The sequence below is a fragment of the Diprion similis genome, chromosome 4, assembly GCF_021155765.1.
Source record: "Diprion similis isolate iyDipSimi1 chromosome 4, iyDipSimi1.1, whole genome shotgun sequence".
NCBI classification, from domain to species: Eukaryota; Metazoa; Arthropoda; class Insecta; order Hymenoptera; family Diprionidae; genus Diprion; species Diprion similis.
This window is the reverse complement of record NC_060108.1, coordinates 24,213,448-24,233,844: the sequence shown is the minus strand read 5'-3', so window position 1 is coordinate 24,233,844 and position 20,397 is coordinate 24,213,448. Positions and strand designations below refer to the sequence as shown.

General features: G+C 39.7%; 1 protein-coding gene and 1 pseudogene across 3 annotated transcripts; both read left to right on the top strand.

The window, feature by feature from the left end:
* The first annotated feature begins 12,499 nt into the window (after positions 1-12,499).
* Positions 12,500-14,796, top strand: LOC124405652 (major royal jelly protein 1-like). 3 transcript variants are annotated; one of them, XM_046880728.1, is made up of 5 exons: positions 12,500-12,517; positions 13,246-13,410; positions 13,478-13,717; positions 13,809-14,234; positions 14,388-14,796. In XM_046880728.1, the coding sequence occupies exons 2-5, from the start codon at positions 13,324-13,326 to the stop codon at positions 14,688-14,690; spliced, it is 1,056 nt and encodes a 351-aa protein (XP_046736684.1). In that variant the 5' UTR covers positions 12,500-12,517; positions 13,246-13,323; the 3' UTR covers positions 14,691-14,796. The 3 variants fall into 3 exon arrangements, with proteins under 3 accessions (XP_046736684.1, XP_046736682.1, XP_046736683.1); XM_046880726.1 differs by lacking the exon at positions 12,500-12,517 and adding an exon at positions 12,864-13,117 and having other exon boundaries at positions 13,246-13,412; positions 13,499-13,717; XM_046880727.1 differs by lacking the exon at positions 12,500-12,517 and adding an exon at positions 12,975-13,117.
* A 1,530-nt stretch (positions 14,797-16,326) lies between these two features.
* LOC124405653 lies at positions 16,327-19,608 on the top strand (annotated as a pseudogene).
* The last annotated feature ends 789 nt before the right edge of the window (positions 19,609-20,397 follow it).

Sequence of the window (20,397 nt, the reverse complement as noted above, 5' to 3'; positions counted from 1 at the left end):
TGGGCCCTCCGTGTTTTTGGCCGCTGTTACCGGCGTCGCGACGTCGATACTTGTCCGCAGCTTTGACTCGGATCGGAGAATAACAACGATAAAATGAAATAAACGCCGGTGAAACTGTGCGGCGCGGCGTTGCGAAAACGATTTGCGGCAAATAGTATCCGCGCGGTTTCTAACGAAAGGTTCGCGCCGTCGCTCGTTTATATGCATCGTCGATTGATAGTAGCGCCTCGTCGATTGGTCGGCAAGCTTAATTTTCCTTTTTCTGATTAGTCGCAGATTAGCCCGGGAGTCGTCAGACCGAAGCGACATGCGAGCCGCGCTTCGTGCCACGTATATTCGACTATCGTCGTCAATTAAAGTAATATCATCGTCGGCGTTAAAACCGCGGACTCGACGAGACGTCGAACTTACGTGCACACGCTACAACGAGAGACATCGATTAATCCTCCAATCAGATTATTTCGATCACGAATCCGAGAGCTGCTCTCCCGGGTTTTTCGAATAAATTTTTATTTACGATTGCGCAAAACAGTTTCACGCTCAACGCCTGCATAGGTAACTGTAATTGGGAAGAGTTTTACGCAGTTAAAAATCCAGCGATTCTTCCGCAACCGTTTTAATTTCGTTTCACATCACCAGCTGCAGCTGATCTCGTTAGTCGGATCATGTATGTGTAATCACACGACACGTCGGGAAGCTGCAGGTATCAACTCAACCTGGGGAATCGATTGCACTGGTCCGGAGACTAAGGAAATAGGAATTGCAATGACGAAGCGTAGTCAAGGCAATCGCGTTTCGAGCGCATCGATCATCGGCGCAACTCGAGACGATTTGAAAATCTTCGAACTTTGAAATTCTTCGCAAATTCTCGTCGAGCTGCATTTATTCACGGACAGATCGAGCAAAGGAACATATTCTACTGAAAACTGCAGGAAAATAGGTTTTTCATTAAAGTATACTTTATAAATACAGTTATTAACTCCAGAAACAGTGAAAACTACTGTATGCCACACTTTTTTTTACGTGGTTATGTTTAACTAAAAATCATTATGCGTCACTCTTTTCCAACGATTTTGACGATTTTGACGACTCTCCAAGTCATTTCTCTGAAATTAAAAATATTCAAGGAATCGGCATAGTCGGCACATCCGATATTTGATTGCACCAATCCGTACCAATCGCAATCGCTGATCATTATGCCCTCGGAGATACGTTATCGTCGTCTTTACGACGACCGGATTCTCCGCAAATATAATAAACTGTCTTTGTGATCACCCTCATGATCAGTAGCATTGTTGCGTAACGAAACAACGGAAGATGATATCTATCGCGTTGTGTATTGAGCACAGGTATAAGGTTATACCCACGTAGTACAGGTATAGGATTTCCCGGCTTTGCTGCAATTAATGTCACGAGGCTTGATGGGCTCTCGTATTTCCACACACTCGCAGACACACGTGTGTGTTTGGTACAGTACGAAGCTAGTGAATTCGCCTGATGGATCGACTCTTTCGTTCAGCCATACACGCAGGACTTCCCACGTAAAATCGTGTAATTTCCATCGAACCCGTGCTTTTTACTCTCGGATCTGTTATATTCTGTATATTATTCGTATAAATGTCGACGAGGATTGTACGGCAACCGACTAGATCCGAGGAACGGAACGAGGATTTGTGACAAAAAAAAAAAAAAAAAAAATGGAAGTGACGGATAATCTTTTTCGAAAGGTTAGCCACAACCGCGGGGGCCGAAAAGTTCCGGCGAAAATTCACTCCGGTTACGTCGATCGGAAATTCGTTTGATTGGGATCGCAGCTGGGTTGGAATGAGAAAACTCGGGTCAAATGGAAAGCCAGGAATGCCTCCGCAATTCCGGAGCTCGTTCCCAGGCTCGTGTTTGAGATACCTATTCCGTTTTCATGGCCGCGTTATGCTCGTTCACTTGGACGTAACGGCCTGCCCTCGACGTCCCTCTAGTACCTTCGCCTATCCGTCCAACGAACCAGTTCACCTTGACACTAGGCGTAAATGGGTTCGTAAATAGACGAGTTATTGCCATATCTATAATTTTTACGAAATTGGGCTTCAACGCGCGGACCGAATGAAAACCCTTAAAAAAGGCTGCTGATTTCTCCCTTTGCATAGATTTTCGCACGAACGAGGAATAATTGATTCGAAATGCGGTTTTAATCTCGTCAGAAATCGTCGATCAATTGGCGACAGTAAGTTTGCAAATATTTTTGAAATCGCGTATTAAACTCTTAAATTTTCAGTTATCGTTGCTCAGAATGTGTCGTTCATGCGTCGAATAAAATTGACACATTCTAACAATAAAAACGATTAGCCTTGGTATGTTTTTCATCAGAGCAATAAACATTCCTTTTTCGATTTCATTGTCTCTACTTATACACGGTGAAGATGCGCAGAACTGTGTAATCAGCTGCTCGAGACTATTAATCCGAGCAATATGTGACCATGTGTTAATAAATTGTTGTTGTACAGGTGACTGGGTTCGTTTATTTAGAAAAAAATACTCCTACTCTTGTATTTACTGCATTATATACACACTTGTAGATTAAATTACGATAATCAAATATGCTCGCTCGGATTATGATCGTGCATGTCGGCACGTTCAGAGACTTCGTGATGAAACCCCTTTTCAAAAAGTACCCAGCTACACTGAAGTGAATGGAATTTTACGAAAAGATCAAACTATATCTAGCGGTTCTTAAGTCATGTTTCGATTAAAATCTGGCGCTTCGTTTCTATCGATAATTCGTGTCGCCATTATATTTGCACATATTCAGAAATTTTTATCACCTATATCGATCTGGTTGGCTAGATCGCACTATAGTCATTATACAGGTCATATCTTCATTCAAGCTCCAAGATGCTTATCAACTTTCTATATGCAGTTACTACAATTGTTCGGGAGATGAGGAGAAACTTAACGCTTATTACTTGGTTTGTTCTAAATTTAGAGCAAGAGCTATAAGGCATATCGTTTGTGGACAGTTGAATGGTTTGTTGTATAACAACCGTAACCAGTCACGACTTATGGAAAAAGGATTTTGAATAAAAAATGAAAGACGAAACTTGTAAAATGCGAAGTAAGCTTGAAGTTTAATTCGCGTTTCTAGTAATTTCACGCTGCTGTCAAGTATTTCTTTGTCTAAATCGTCTTTTTAAGTTTTATTTATAGGTATTCGGAGTTTTTTCCGTTTATTTTCGTTTTTACTTTCACTTGTTTGATCTACCTGCAAATTTCCTCCACCTGTATACATATAACACGTTCCCATCAGAATCGGGTTTAGATTTGTTATCAGAACTTGATGCGATAGCGTAATTAACATATTCGCCAAGGTTTTTCGTTCTCTTTCTTTTTCGTTTCATTCTTCCTAGTTAGGTTATTTGCCTGGGATCGTCTTTTTGTGTTTGCTTAGTTTTTTTCCGCTTACATATGTGTATCGTATACTGACTCTAGCTTGACAGATACTAATGGGCCCAATATGTGAAAGAATAGCAGTTACGTAACAGATATTTAATTAGACGTTTTTTACAATCTTCGGATATTAATATTCGTTTTAAATCTTTTTTTGTGCTCAAGCTGGACCGTCGGCTATAAAAAATAACTGCCAACGTTTTGGAGAAGTGGATTCACATGGCAATTTAATTTGATTACGTAAAATCTCGGATCGCTAATTTATCCAATGTAATTTCATTTTTTGCCATTTTTATAGCGTGAAACTCCGCCATTATGGTATTCGAGTAAGTGATTTGTGATCGAAATCAAATTCAATATTCAATTCACAACCTTTTTCCATTCCCAGCACTCGTGATATGAATTTTTCCGAAAAAGCGAAGCGTACGTGTGAGATCTTGAGATCGTATTCCGTTTTTAAGCTCCAGGGAACTCGAGTGATTCTTTGTAAAATGGAGTTTTCTCGCCACGGGAATATAATATAGTCTCCTGATCGCGCTGATGGATTTTATCGCAGATCCGAAGATTCCGTCTCCTCAAAATTGGCGATAATTTATACGCCTCAAGCCAGTCAACCTTGCCTCTTCAATAAGTGTCGACAGAATATTGCCATCCTCGAGCAACAGGCATACAGGCATATTGTATAATCATCGTGAGCCGAAGAGCTTACTTTTCAAAATAAGTAGCGTAAATTTTTCAAAAGATTAATCATACATTACTGCTGCATTTCTTGAAACCTTTATGAAGTTTTGAGCTCCACGGATATTGTTATTTTTATATATATGAATATTAGGGTGGCGCAAAAAAATCGACTTTTTTTTTTTTTTTCTTCGAGTCTGGTGTGACAAAATGTTAGTGTTTGATGTTCTAAGAGCCTACTCCAAAGGACAGCTAAAAAAAAAATTTTAAGAGGTCGCTCCACATTTTTAAAAATGTCAAAAATAGTCCAAAAAATTAAATTAAAAAAATTATATTTTCAGTATTTTGTTTGATTTTTAATTCATGTCGTGGTGTATTGTTATCGATTCTTTCTTACTAAATTAACGAAAAAAAATTTATGAAATTTTAATATGAATATTAAAAGGTTGCTCGAAAAGATCTAAAGAAGTGCACCAAAAAATTGAAAAAGAATTATGAGCGACCTTTCAAAATTCAAATTTTGAACTGAAACTTTCGGAAACTTATTTTTTTTTTTTTGTATATAAAATTATACCGTGGCGAGGAGAAAAAGAAAAAAAAATTTGTAAAATCGATTTTTGACGATTTCTGACGTTTTTAAAAATGTGGAGCGACCTCTTAAAATTTTTTTTTTTCGAACTGTCCTTTGGAGTGGGGTCTTAAAACATCAAAAACTAACATTTTGTAACACGAGACTAAAAAAAAAAAATAGTCGGTTTTTTTGCGCCACCCTAACGCATATGTATGTATCCATGCACGTACGTGAGATAATTGAAATCATGACTGTACGAAATCATTGGAAATACCGCAGATAAGCGAAGGCAATTATCCGTGAAAGAGATTGAGTTTTACATTAAAAAATGACACGTTTTCCCGAGTGTTTAAAGATTTTACTATCTATATTTTTTTCTTCAATACTTTGTTTGTCACTCTTTTAAAACCTAACCGTGCGGAGCGTCGATAATTTTTCCAACGTTCGTGCATAATGAAACTTTTTTAGTGTTTTCAAGGTGAAGAACACGGCTGCCGAAAACGAAGTTTTGGAGAGAAAGTAAAGATCTTCGCCATACGTGCCAACAAGTACTGAAGAAAAATCATGAATGAAGAAACTTCGTTGTTTAATCTCGACAACATGCAGGTTTATTACATAACGATTATAAAAATAAGCTTAGTGCCAGCCTTTGACGCAAATCAATTAAAATCATAATCCATGGTAGATTCAGGTACTGTCGCAACTCAACCGGAAGCAATTTAATGCAGCGGTCCGGTTTTCAATGTCTGTTATACCGATTAGATCCCAGCATTAACTCAAAAACCGAAAAAATGACCAATATTTTATATAATATTTTGAATCTTGAGCCGTCTAGGTAATTAACATCGAATACTCCAACCAACTATTTTTCTTCATGATAATTCTCGAAAACGATGAAGAGGAATGAATATTCATCGGGGATCGCCGCTAGCGGTTTCAAATAATAATTTTTCACGCTATTATAGAAGAATTGCAAATGATCATTAGGACTAGAATTGTGTAACGAAAGAAAAAAGAAAATTAACAATTATATCAATGATGAAGTGTTCGATTGTAAATAAACGATCAAGCTTACGAGTAACTTTTAATCCGATAATAATTGCGCGGTTGTTTTTATTGAATTCATAATATGAACTTGATTTATGAAAGCCACCTGGTATACATACACGAGTAGCAAAAAATACTCACAGATTTATCCGTTCAGGTTTCTTCCTCATTCGTTTGCAGTCTGCGCACGTGCGGACATGAAGTTCTTGAAGTTGAGTGACGCAACATGGAGAATTCCGAAATGGTGATGGCCATATCCCGGAGGACCTGAATCCTGTAATTGAGGAGAAACCATTCCTCGAATATCAAAGGGCCATGATGTAGGTATCGCTTTAGTTTTGGCTGGCCATATCCACTCTGCAAATCTAAACACCAACCCAATCCAATGCTATGACCCCAAGTTACACGCTGCGTCAAAATCCAAGCTCGCCTTGATCCTCAGCTTCCGTTTACACATGGAACAATGTGTACAGTGAGAGGTAGACGTTAATTCGAAACTTCTCCCTTCAATAGCCAAACAGAGCAGACAGTTCCGTTTTTCAAAATTTCGAATATCACCCGTCGAAATGCGTTCGAAAAAAATAGAATGAAATAAAAAAAATAATAAATAAACAAGCGAGCACTTATTTTAATTCATCCCTTTAATTTTGCTCTCCAGAGAAATAAATATATCACATGTCGACTTTTTCCGAGTATTTTCTTAGGGAGCGAGGTAATTTGATTTAGGGTAATTAGGAGGCTCTGCGGTTATTCCACCCCTGCGTGACCAGAATGGCTGTAGTACCAGGCGAGCAAAGTCGAGAGCAATATGGCGCCGCAGAACAGTTGGTCGCAAATTTCGTTACATCTCGCATTACTAGGTATATACACGGTGTGTATGAGAAAGATGGGAAACAAAAGGGTGTCTTTTGCATCTCCCTCTCTCTCTCCCTTACTGGGGGTGTTGAAAATTTGGAATAAACGGTCCCGCAGCCATATTCGCGTCCTGCGGAAGGTCCCTTTAACAATTTACTGCCTGCGCAATATCTAATTAATTAATGTATGTGATAGAAAGGGTTCGAAAATGTCCCCCCGCGCTTAAAGGGTTCGTTTTTAACGAAAACTCTCCGCACATTTGCACCGGCCGATAATGCAGGGTGTGTTTTACTCTTCCAAATTCAATTCAGGGGACGTTGTACGCGGTCGCCAAGGATCTATAGAGTGGCCAAGCTGAGGCCATAAGCTACCGGACGCAGGCCGCATATTGCCTTTTTCATGCGGGTCGTTGTTCACTGATTTTTTACGAGGGTGATATATAAGTTTAATTGGCAAGGCCATCCCCAGCTTTATGGGGCGTACGCTCTTGAATCGCGGACGTACTTTCACATCCGCTGAAATCTTAACTGCGCTCAGATCCCCGCAACAACTTCAAAACTGATGCACACTATAATTAGACTATTTTCGCACCTTCCAACACCCCAGAACTTCTAGCGGTGTGTTCAACAGGCGTAATTTCACCCCTGCAAATACAGTTCGCAGGCGAAAACGGGCTCGCAGTTTACCCTTTGTTTGCACTCTGTTATTCCGTTAATTAGCTGCTTATGAAATGCTTGCCAAGTTATACAGGCACGCCGTAGATTAGAGTGTTCGCGTGTGTCCTTAGTTCATTTGAAACCGAGTTCTCGTTTCTTAGGCTCACTGTGAATTACACCGACTTACCAGCGGCCTGGCAGCCTTCTGAAAGCTCAGCTTTCTCGCGAATAAATTTATTCGTCGCTGAAATCTTCATCTTCCCGGAGTCCATCACGGTGGCCAGTCAATTACTATTCAAATCCGACGATTACATCGGCTTAAAATTCTCCAAACCACGAAGTCTCTGTATCGAGAAAAAACCGCTGGGGTTAAGGAGTTAATCTTTTTTGCGATCCGGTGAACACCAGTCGGCGAAATCTTTTCAAAGAATCACCCAAGATTCTTCAAGTTAGAAAATGAATTCCGGATACTTAAACCTTGAATTCTGCAAATTGGTTCGCGGTTGTAAGCGCGTCGATATAATTAGGTATATAATAGAAATTTCCTGTCAACGCGGAAAGCACAAGGACTGTAACTGCTCTCGAGCGTTATGGGCTCGAAATTCACACGGCACGTTTGATTGCGCATGGATGAATTCCGTTTGGCAATATAAGCATAGCAAGAGCTTAGACTATAATTAATTCCAGCGACCTGCGGCACAAGGATCTGTAGTATACACGACGCAAATGGTACTTATTTACGAAACGTATGTGTTTGTCGCTCCTCCAGATACACTCGGCGTCACGTTCGCAAAGCAAACACGAGTAGGACATTCACGAGAGCACATCGTTTTCCGCATAATCAGCCTTACATCCTGCAGGTTGGACAGACACGGTTCTTTGGATTTCAAACAGAGCTAAAATTCAAGTGTAAAAATACCTGAGAGTTTCTGTAGTGAGAATGGCCCCGTTTTTCTCATGGATCAGGTGAATATGATGGGAATAAAAATCGAGTTCAAGGGATCCGGCGCGGGGTGAGGCTTCAACTCGAAAATGTGAGAACACGTCGACATGAGCTGCTATTTTATCCCTGGCCCTCGAAGCCTTAGGCCGTAAAGGAACTGATGGCCCCTTCTTTTTCACTCAGGTCGTGCCAAAATTAAAGACATAAATTACGGCCCTGTTTCACCCTCCAACGGTGGATACTTACCGATGTTTTATCGACCACAGGGTAATATCAAGGGATGTTTCTTCGCATCCTTGCCACAGGCCTTGGCCATAGTCTTGGAGTTTAATTAATCGTTGGCGATCTGCATGGGTTAAGTATTATCCTTCGGGTTACTACGCACAATTTTCAAAGTAACTTTGTTTCTTCTATCAAGTGTGCTAAGCGAGCCAATCATGTTGAAACAGAAGAAACTGAATTTCTGCGGTGACTTTCGGAGAAATTAATGAGGGATCGCATTGTGATGCAAAAAATAGCTCAGCCCCGCTGCGCGTTATTTATGAAGGGTTGTAACAAGCTGGATTAAATCTCAAATTTCCACCCTCTAATCCCTTCTCCAAGGTTTTTCCCTAGTTAAACAAAAACCATAAGGATTAGCGGGAGAAAAGTGTGGCGTTATTTATTCCTGTAGTATGCAAACAACGTCTAGTTTGTGTTGATGTGCATCACCTGGATCACGTGATAAGCAAAGTTTGTTGTAATTATAAACCTCAGCGCTTATAAATTTAACTCGATTGATTTGGGGAAAATCAAAGTTGTTACTAAATCGTGAAATTCGAACTTGAGTAAGACGGTTTTAGTAGCTCATCAGTATCATAATTCAAGTTTTGAGCATCGTTGAATGACAGCCGTCTGGGTTTGGGAAAAATTTGAAAATTTGTTCAGATTAATGTTTCATTTCAAGTTATACAATAGCCTGATCTTGCATGGTAATGTTTCCATGTTCAAATTTTTTTCTGTAAAAATTTGGTTGAAACTAATTCAACGAAACGTCGTTTTTAATTACGGATTGCATCGCACTCCATTTTTTTTTTTTTGTTTACGTATTTCTTTTTTCTTTATATAAAACAATTTGTTCATAGTTCAAGCTAGATTTTCAACGAAAGATTGAAAATTCGATGCGAAAAGCCCGTTTGTCACCTGACTGTGAGTGGAGATGACGTTTCATTTTGCAGTAGTTAGGGGAGGCAGGTGACAAGCCTACAGTGAACGAGGCGTGGCGGCGAAGTGTTTCTAAGTGCTAAGTGCTCGAATAACACCCCACACTTACGGGTCTTCGATGTTATGAAGCCTGGCTTAACGAATTTTGAACCAAGGTCTTCATTCCGCATATGTGGCTTTTGTGCTTTTGTGCTTTGCCCCTAGGCAATCCGAGAGCAAAAAGGCTTGAAACTTCAGCGATATAGTATATCAAACAAAACGGCAAAATGGTAATAGTGGAGAAAAAAAAAAATTGAGAGAGGGAACGAAGAGCGAAAGTTCTATCCATTTATCGGCGCCGAGGGCGGTTCATTGATTCCTCTCAAGCCTATTTCATTGGTGTTCATTTCGCCACTTATGAACGCTTCCAAAACGCTACGATCTAGCTGGCTAACATTCCACACAAAAAATTCATCAATTCGAAATTTCGCGCCTCCATTTTCTGCACTAATTGTTAATTTTCATCGATCCGCACGGATTGTAATTGGCGTAAAAATTCTGCGCCGTTTTACCTAGTTCGGTTAGTGGATTTCCGAATTAGCATACCATCGAGGCTCGCGAGTTTGCCGTCTTTTGCATACACAAATATCACCACGCAAATCTAACCCAGTTAAAATTCAGTACCATTGCCATTTTTTCATAGTTTTCGCGCAACTGTCGTCCATATCGTGATTAATGGGGCTATAAAAATTATATGAGGGTTGTCTACGCAGGGGGACTTCAAAACTGATTAACGAGGTGAGAATTATATTTACATGCGTATCTATACTGCTATCGAAATGGAGGTAGAAATAGACGTAGATAGAGAAAGTGAAAAGAGAGTAAATGCATTTATTTCAAGTCCCGTTCGTCGTGCAAATAGAGAGAGATCGACTAACAATAAAAAAAAAAAAACGAAAGAAAAAAAACTTTCACAACTCTATAATTTAGCGAATAAAACCATGTCAAATAGTTCTCATGCGTTGCACTTGTTTTTTTCTTTTTAGAAGAGACTTTTTCACTTTTCTTTTCCTTCTTTGTAAAGCATGAACGATCCATATCGGTGATAATTTTTTGCATCACTTTTTTCACATCGCAGGAGATAAATTCATGTGACTTTAGCTTAGTAATTATTTGAATTAAGAATTGCGACGCTTGCATGCAGGCAGCCGTCGTAATAAGGCCATGCAAATATTGTTGATCTTTGCGGCACCTTGCGTCTTGTGTCTGGGAATTGTCACCTGCTGCAAGCTCACGCTCCAGTTAATTTATGGAATACGATTGAAAAATATTGACACGTATTATACTCATGCAGCATTTTCGTTGGGGAATTTGGCCAACTCATCACCGAGTTTCTGTATGGATAGCACCCATATATCACCCTTTCAAATTCCCATCCCCTAGAGACAAACGTCTCTCATTTACAAGACGCACTTCCTTCCCATTGTTTGCAATGTCGACGTCACCCTGGTTGAGATTAGGCACGAGGCACGTGAGACAACCACAAGCGGGAGGTAACCTCAAGCGTAATTTACCTGTCTAATATGATTAATATAAACTATTTACTGTAATCCAAACACTCGAATTCCAGGGTGCGGATCAAAACCACGATTGGTCGAAAATTCGCGATGGTTCTCTAACTTGCAAAAGTATTTCGACTGGATTAATCCTATTGGGTTAGATATTAAATAATTTCAAACATCGACCAGATATTTCTAAGGGATGGTTCATTCAGATTTTTCTCAGATTACTCTACGCCCTCTTTTCATGGTCAGTGAAGTGCCGCAGCGAGATGAGGTGGCTTCGGTGGTGATTGGATTTCACGAAATCCTCTTTGGTATTCTGAGGGTACAACGGAAGTCGCTGGACTGGACATTCCGGAAATTCGCGAAGGTCTTGTCGGGACAAATCTATGACTTGACGGATCGGCACAAAACCGATGACTTCCGGGATACGAAGGTTCGATTGTCGCGGATATAATCGCCTGACCCAAGGGCGCGACGATTATGATCCCGGGTCTGATCTTTGGCTCGCGGCTACCGCGTTCCTGGGGGTTGAACACCTTCATCATCTCCTCGCAGTAAACCTCTTCAATGCATGATCTGCGGAGATTATTATTCTGCCCAGCGACAAAGCGCCGAGTCGAAATTATACCGCAGCACAAGATGCTTGACTCGGTTTACGTCGACTGTGAAAACGGTAATTAGTTTCTAACCGATCGCACCGTAATTGGGTTACGAAGTTTCGGTGCACCGGCGCGAGAAGTTCCTTCCCGAACATATTCAGGGTTTGTTTGGACTTGGGATATAATTAATTATATTTCCTCGCCACGCAAAGAAGACCAGGCCGGTTATTGCTTTCAGAACTTCTAACTTGATCGTGGTAAAGAATTAACCGAAGAAAGTCAGCCGCTTTGGTCCTTGATTATTCGACTAATTTTAGCTTCGTCTCAGCAACGATCAGATACGGTGCAATCGTTAAGAAGATAGCAGAGTCCTTTTATCGACGAATAATTGAGAAAACTTTTTCTTTCTCTTTCCCAAGCGCTTTTACATAGCCTAACGATGCGTTTCGAATATAAATTGGTTTTCAAACTTCAGTGAAAATATCTTCAGAGTCTTCAGCCCTTCACTCGATATCTTCGTCAAGAATTGTGAATGTCGCAGAATGCATAATGAAGATATATAACCGAGAGTAAGTACCATTTTACAGCACACAATTTTAACTTGAGACGCTTTTCATGTCCGAGTGGGACTGAGAATCCAGTTCGGAAGCACAGATCACGAATTATATTTGAACATGTCACGTGAAGATAATACGCTAGTCGTGACTTGGGAATAAAAACTGACATAAACTGAACACAGTGATTATCTGTATCTGCTTTGACATGTTTCGTATTTGCAGTAAATTTGCAATAAATGGAGTTTTAATATAGTTTGCTCTACTCGTTTACGACTATGAAGAAGGTATTGAATGAGTAAATGGCAAAAGGAAAATAATTTGTAGTAAAAAATATACTGCCTACAGCACAACCATTAAACGATCGCACAGAAGAAGTCTTGGTTGGTTTTACTGGTTGGATTTAACTCGAACAAGATTTTTCACGTAAGTTTGACAACTATTCGTATCATTTGAATAAACATAAGCAAAGAATTTTCGATATGAAATCATAAAGTTAATCAACGTTCCGACAAAAATAATTTATAGAAATTGGTACAAATTCATCGTGAAACTCGAACAAATATAATTTAGATCAGACTTTTTTTACTTTGGTAAAATTAACTCTAGAACCCACAGCGCACGAGTCACAGTACTTATCAAGGATTCCAAATATCAACCGCCATGATTTTGGAAATCGCTCGTTCAAATTGTGTTTGTTGCATTCTTTTCCAGGAGTGTACAAATCAAGTCCCCAAAAATAAACTTATCACTTTGAAATAATCTGTTTCAGTTGCCCTGTTTGCGGCTAAGCAACAGAAATTCAAGCGTAAGCTATAATAATAACAACTGCATGTAAAATGAATCTCATACAAACGGTCTTATTGACATATGCTGGTTGGACGTTGGCCGTTGAGCTTGAAATTCTTTACGAATGGAAGTATATAGACTACGTCTGGCAGAATGATGCGCAAAAGCAGGAGGCGATTGAAAACGAAGAGTACAATTACACAAGAATTATTCCAGTTGATTTCGTGAAAATCCCAGGTATTCACTAGAATGATCGGAGATAATTCACTTTTCATATGAAAAAATTGCAGACGATTTTGTTCTCCCTTTTGTCTGACAGAACATTGGAAGTAAAGTGATGTGAGAACTGATTAACCATCTTCTAGATGATCGAGTATTGGTAACAACCCCAAGATTATCCAATAACCCCGCGAGTTTGTCAACAATTTCGAATCAGACTGGCGATGGGGGTCCATTACTTGAGCCCTACCCCAATTGGGATTGGCACACGTCAACGAATTGCACAGGCATTACCAGCGTTAGCAGAGTTTTTGTGAGTAGAGCGAAGCCTCCCGAGTCCAGACTGATAGTCATCGACTTTATACTATGGAATTTTCAAATCTGGTATCCACTTTGCAGTTAGACGATTGTGATAGGCTGTGGATCGTTGACTCTGGAAAAATAGGAGATGTGTCCATATGCCCTGCTAAGATAATCGCGTTTAACACAACAACCGACGAGGTCCTGGAACATGTTATTATTCCATATGAATTAACGCATAATTCTGTAAATATAAGTAACGGACGACTCGAGATACAAGCCATTGAAACCCATGGAGACTCATGCAGTACTACTTGGGTTAGTAAATTACAAGTCAGGCGTAATTAGTTGGGAATAAAAGGTGTAAGCGTGTGGAGTTCAAACTCGCAAAATTCCATTCTCTCTTTAGCTCTACATCGGGGACCCGATAGGATATGGTCTTGTTATTTGGAACGGTTCGACCATATGGCGGTTGGAAAACGACAACGTTTACGCTCCGAATCCAACAGAGACACTCTTTTCGGTGGCCGGTGAGAACGTGACTCTCAATATCGGTATTTCGAACCTCGATATAACACCTTCTGGTTTTATTGAGCAAGATTACCTCCTCTTCGGACCCTTGGCTTCAAAGAATGCATATGCTGCTTCACTGGACGACTTGCACAAGTCCAATACAGCTGGAAACATGATAACGTACTACAAATCTGACCATACATTTCCTAGTCAGCTACTTTCCAGAATTTTATTTAAGTCGGGAGCCCTGATCGTCGTAAGCGCCTCGCGACTGTTCCTTTCCTGCTGGAACATACAATATCCCTTGGTAGCAAATTATACGGTAAGTATGCTTGCATGGGAAGGTTATTAATTCATTCAAGTCTACAGAGTTTCAAATCAAAGCACATCAGACCCTGAGAATATACATTTCCGTAATGCCCAACGAACATTAGTATATCAGTATAATATTATTCATCAATTTGAATTGATGTAGGCTGAAATACTCGAGGATGACAATGACCTACAATTCGCTAGTGCGGCCAAGGATATCAGTGGATCTCAGACCGGGCTTGAGAACGAACAATACTGGGTACTGACGAATCGACTGCAAAAATTCATTCCGGGTACTATGGATTTCGGAGAAGTAAATTTCAGGATCCTAAGTGGGAACGTGACTGTCCTTGTTAATGGCACAGTGTGCGAGCCTAAGTCACACAACGTTTCCTCTGGCATTGAGGAGAAACTGTTTTTTGAATTAGAAACAGTTACCGTCAATACTTCAGCGATTTCTCCGTAAGAATATTTTAATTGGGTTGTACAGTTTAAGTCGGTTTAGTCCTCATGTACCACTATTTTAAACAAGGATTAATCACCAAGTATCAATTGGTCTTCGTTCTTTTCCGTACATGATGAAAATTTTATTTGTTTACTTTGTATGGAATGAAGTTACATAAAAAAAACTTTACTGTGAATATCGGAATACGTTAATTCAGTCTGCTAATTCGGCGGATGAAAATTAGTACTGAGACGTTGTAACTGTCTTAATCGTTAACTGTTAGCTTCATCATCATACTTTCTTCAATTCTTAGAGGTAAGTCTACCACTGGATTGTTATATGGAAGAACCGTTGAATCGAAAAGCAACAAAGGTGCCACCTACATTGCGTAAAATTAGGGTTAGACGATTTACACTCAGTGACACAGTGCGTAAAATTGAGTTACTCGAGAGTGTTCACGCGTCAAAGAAAGCCTCTATGTGTAAAATCGAACATTTGAGTTGCGTGCACGCGCCAACATCGTTTTACAGCACTTCACGCACGATCCACAGACTTTGGAAATCGGACATTCTTGAGAAGATTTAAATTGTAGAGCAAAAAGAGTATCTGTAACGAAGTTTACACTCCCAATTAAAAGCATTCGTAAAATTTCGAATATCATTGATTTATGTTTCCTGGTTGACTGCACCCAATAGACGAGGCTGCTACCTCATATCATACCTCACACCTCGATCATATGGGCCTATTTACTGAAAGTGTGCCATGGAACACTTGCGTAATTCAAGATGCCCACTAAGATTATTAGCGACAGAAGCACTTGTGTTACGTCACAGACTTTCTCAGAATTCTGCAAAAAGTACGGCACCAAATATGTTTTAAACGCTGTGACTACATCGAAAAGAAACGGATAAGTGACGCAGTTACACTGAGAAAAAATTATATTTATTGTTAATAAACGTATATATGGATATGACAAGATAGATGTTTTTTTATTAAATTATTATCAACTTTTAGTCGAGCTAATAATGATCGATAGAATTTTGTTAATAGTTAACAAATCATATTTGGTGTAGCTAAAATTTGACAATAATCACGAAACATTTACCTTGTCAGATCCAAATATACGTTTACTAACAGTAAATAAATTTTTCTGAGCGTCACAGCGTGCAGAGATAAATCACATTTTTCACTTTCGATTAACGCAAGGTAAAGTAGCTCTAGAATTCTTTTGTTGTTGTCATGTCAGTCGCATGATTAGTCCAATCGCCGTCATATATCGCCTCACGAACATCAGAGTTCTCGTAAAAATCGCAGATTGCATAAAAGTATACATCACGACAGTCGACATGCGGTAAGTTTTTTTAAACAAAAAATTTGATATCAGTCGAACGCATGCCTTCCACATTTAAGTGAGATAATAATGCAGTTAGAAACTACAGGTCACGAATTATTCGAATACATTATGCAAAAATAACATGCTAGCCGTGACTTCATTAATAGACTAAAAAATGACGGAAACTCAACACAATGATTATCCGTTTTGCCCCGTTTCGTGTCTGCAGTAAAGTTGCAATAAATGAAGTTTTAATAGTCTGCAATAATCATTTACGACTATGGACGAGGCATTGAAGAAGTTATTGGCAACAGGAAAATTATCCCCAGTATAAAATCAACAGCGGCTGCAGCACAAACATTTAACGATTTCACAGAAGTCTTCGTTGGATTCCACTAGTTGATATTCATTCGAACCAGATTTTTCACGTAAGTTCTATAGCTAGCTGTATTGTTTGAACGAACGCATGAAATGAATGTTTAACCTGAAAATCAATTTCACCTCGATATGGAAATAATAATCAAAGCTGGTACAAATGTGTCTTGTAACGAAATCGATTGTCATTCTAAAGATACCTCTTAACGCAATGTAAAACTTACGCCGAAACGAGTGCTAATCGCTGATTTACCATATAAGTAAATATAATTACGTGACGCACAGCATTTTCAGCAATTTAAAAATGAACCGATAACAGGAATCCTACAAAACATTGTATAATTTCGAATGCACGATGAATCTGATTTACCCGAAATTTTGGGATCAGAAACTCCGGTTTTCATAATGACACTCTAATTCCGCATCCATTTGATCCTGCCAATTATTTTGGCTTATGCGGACAAGATGTGGTCAAAGAGGACTTTCACAGTGTCAACAAATCGCTTTTTCAAAATTTTCGCTATCACTGTAGCGTGATTCTATACGAAAAGAAATAAGGATTGGAGGATAAGATATGGAACGAAATAAATTTGTCTAAATATTCAATTGAGCCAAGAGAAATTGTTGCAATTTATTGGCTCACAGGGGAAAAGCCGCTGAGGCATAAAAACCCCTTATTATTACAGTAGTAAAGTCGTGTCAAGAGTGTATGAGGTGTTAGTGTACGATCAATGCTTGTGTCTCGCAAGTGGAGAGCTGCCGTGAGATTCAGAGGCCGAAGGCGTGAATCTACGGAGGTTCGATCGGCTGGCGAAAAGCTACCATTTAAATTGGAGAGGAGAGGAAGAGAACAAGAGAGTTCCGAGCGCGACTGGAATGGCCGGAGACTCGAATCAGACTGACTAACCGAGCGTCGATTCCCGGTCAGTTATTTATTCTTCCAACGATCAGCGCCATCTTTGCGGCTAACGATGATCCAGCCAATCGCTTACCCCCGCGATCGCGCTTAAATTTACCGCGGCTTATTGGTAGCGGTACGATCGGTAGAGATTTCGGGTATCAGATGGGGTAGAAAGTACGCGGGCACAGAAAATATCCGGCGGAAACCACGATTGCCTGTAAAAAACCCAATAATGTATTGTACATAAACAAAAGCAGTATTGCAGGCAAGCAGAGTTTAGAACAAAACGGAACTATTGGTCACAATCTGAAATTTTATCAATTGCATATATTGCATACAATCTTCAACGGAAATCGAACAGTTTGATTGTATGGATATGAACTTTCATATATGTAGGTAACCAGAAAACAAATCTTTCATAAGTTTTCCACGACTGATACAAATTAAGTTCACAAAAACGAACTGACCACTCGGAAATCATGTGTTTCGGTTGCCCTGATTATGCCTACGGAACAGAAATTCAAACATATGTTATAGGAATAACGGCTGCGTACCTACAGAATGAATCTCATACTCACGATCTTGTTGACATATGCTGGTTGGACGATGGCCGCTAAGCTTAAAACTCTTTACGAATGGAAGTATATAGACTACGTCTGGGAGAGTGATGCGCAAAAGCAGAAGGCGATCGAGACCGGAGTGTACGATCACACGAGAATTTATCTGGTTGATTTTCAGAGAATCTCACTGTCAGGTATTCAATAGAATATTTGGTTTCATCTGATCTACTCGTTCTCATTGCTATTGTTCTTCTAGCGCTTCGCGAGTAAACAAGATAAAGCCGGATTCACCTCATTTCGATTCGCCTCAATCGACATTGCACCTGAAAAAATTGCATACGTTGCATAATTGCAATTGATATTCGCCACAGCGTTATTTTATCAGGATGTGATTGCACGTAGGTTCTATCCTTAACGTTCTGCACGGTCAATTCGTAAAACTTCCTTTGATTTTGGACGACATTGTTTGATTCGTTCAAATACATTGCGATTCCGATGAAAGAATCAAAATCCTATGCAAAAAATGCCTCTGTAGAAAAAAGTCTTGACGACGAACCGAATAACGTCGTGAATGCTGATAAGATCGCGTGCAAATTTTTCATATACAAAGTGGACTTGTGCGAATCGAAACGAAGCGAAGGATACTTTTTCTCATGGAAGTGACGCAACAACTGATTGACCATCTCCTAGAGAATCAAGTATTGGTGACAACTCCAAGGGACTGCAATAACCCCGCGAGTTTGTCAAGGATTTCTAATCAGACTGGCGACGGGGGTCCATTGCTGGAGCCCTACCCCAATTGGGATTGGCACACGTCAACGGATTGCACCGGTATTGTCTCTGTTGCCAGGATTATTGTGAGTAAAAAAAAATGTGCCTGGTCCAGAGTGATGTTGATCGATTTTTGCCACGTCATTCCCATTAGTCTTCATACCCGTTTCGCAGTTGGACAAATGCAATAGGCTATGGACCGTCGACTCTGGGAAAATAGGAGATGAAGCTGTATGCCCGGCCAAGACACGACTTGCACAACTCCAATACAGCTGGAAACAAGATAACGTACTACAGATCTAACCATACATATCATAGTCAGCTTCTTGCCAGAGATTTTTCCCCGTATGGAGTCTCACTCGCCTCATTCGCAACACGTCCGGTAATTTCCTGCTGGAATATACAAAATCCCTCGGCATCTAATTATACGGTAAGCACGCCTGCATGGCTAGTTTATCAACCCATTCAAATCAACATTGTTCAACATCAAACCAGATCCCATGAACATGAATTTTCGTATTGTACGATGACCATTATTAGTATATTAATGTATTATTATTACTTGATTTACTTTCATATAGAGTCCAATAATCGAAGATGACAGTGCTCTACAATTTGCCAGTACTGCCAAGATTTTCAAAGGGATGGAAAACAGCTATAAGTACGAACAGTACTGGCTACTGACCAATCGACTGCAAAAATTTCTGCTCGGTACCATGAATTTCACAGAAGTCAATTTCAGAATTCTAGTTCAAACAGTGGCTGATCTTGTTGACGGCACAGTGTGTGAGCCTAAGCCACACACCATTGTCTCTAGCATTAAAGACAAACGTTATGTTGAATTTGAAACTGTTACCGTCGATTCTTCAGCGACTTGTCTGTAAGAATATCTTATTTTTAATTTAATTTAAGTAGCAATTAATCACTAAAAATCAACTACTCGTCGTTCTCTCCTGAACAAGATCCAAATGTTATTTGTTTACTTTGAATAAAATGAAGCTGCGTAGAAAAACTTTGTAAAAAAACTAATTCAACGAATGAAAATTGATACCGTGACGTGGTAACTGTCTAGACTCGTTGACCATTACCAAGGTAAGCATAATTAATGAAAATTCTTAGAGGTAAGTCAACCACTGGATCATTGTATGGACGAATCTTCGAAGTGAGAAGCAGCAAAGGTGCCACCGGCAAAATTTTCCGACAACACGCCTCGTATTCCCAAAACGGTCAGTTGGTTGATTGTATGTGCCACGCTGGGACGGTTGTCGGAACGGATGAAACGATCACGCGATCATTGCCGGAGAAAAACCTTTTGCCCGCGATCCTGCTTCTGATCCAACGCATTCATTGCTCTCCTTGTCTTTTCTACGGACCGATCACAACTGAGGGAAGAAACTGTGTTTCTCACAGTTTTCGAACCGGAGTTTACAGACTTGGATGCACTTTATAATTACAATTGTCGAGTCTTATTCCACATTGTTACCAAAGTCGCAATTCTTGACAGAATATGAAGCGAACTGACCACAGGTGGGATCACCAACGGTTAATGAAACGGATTTTCTTTTCTGCAATGGTCAATTCAAAGTCGCTTGTCGTTGATGATGGTTAATATCGATGAAACTTTGTAACATTAAGCAATCAACAACACCAATTTGATAGAAAAAAAGTGTTTATGTGAATTCATTACATGGTTACCTGAGCTTTTATTTCTAAATTGATGAGTATTTCGTATTAAATTCTTGTAGATGCTCTTGAAGAGATCTTCATACCTTGCGCATATAGTAACTT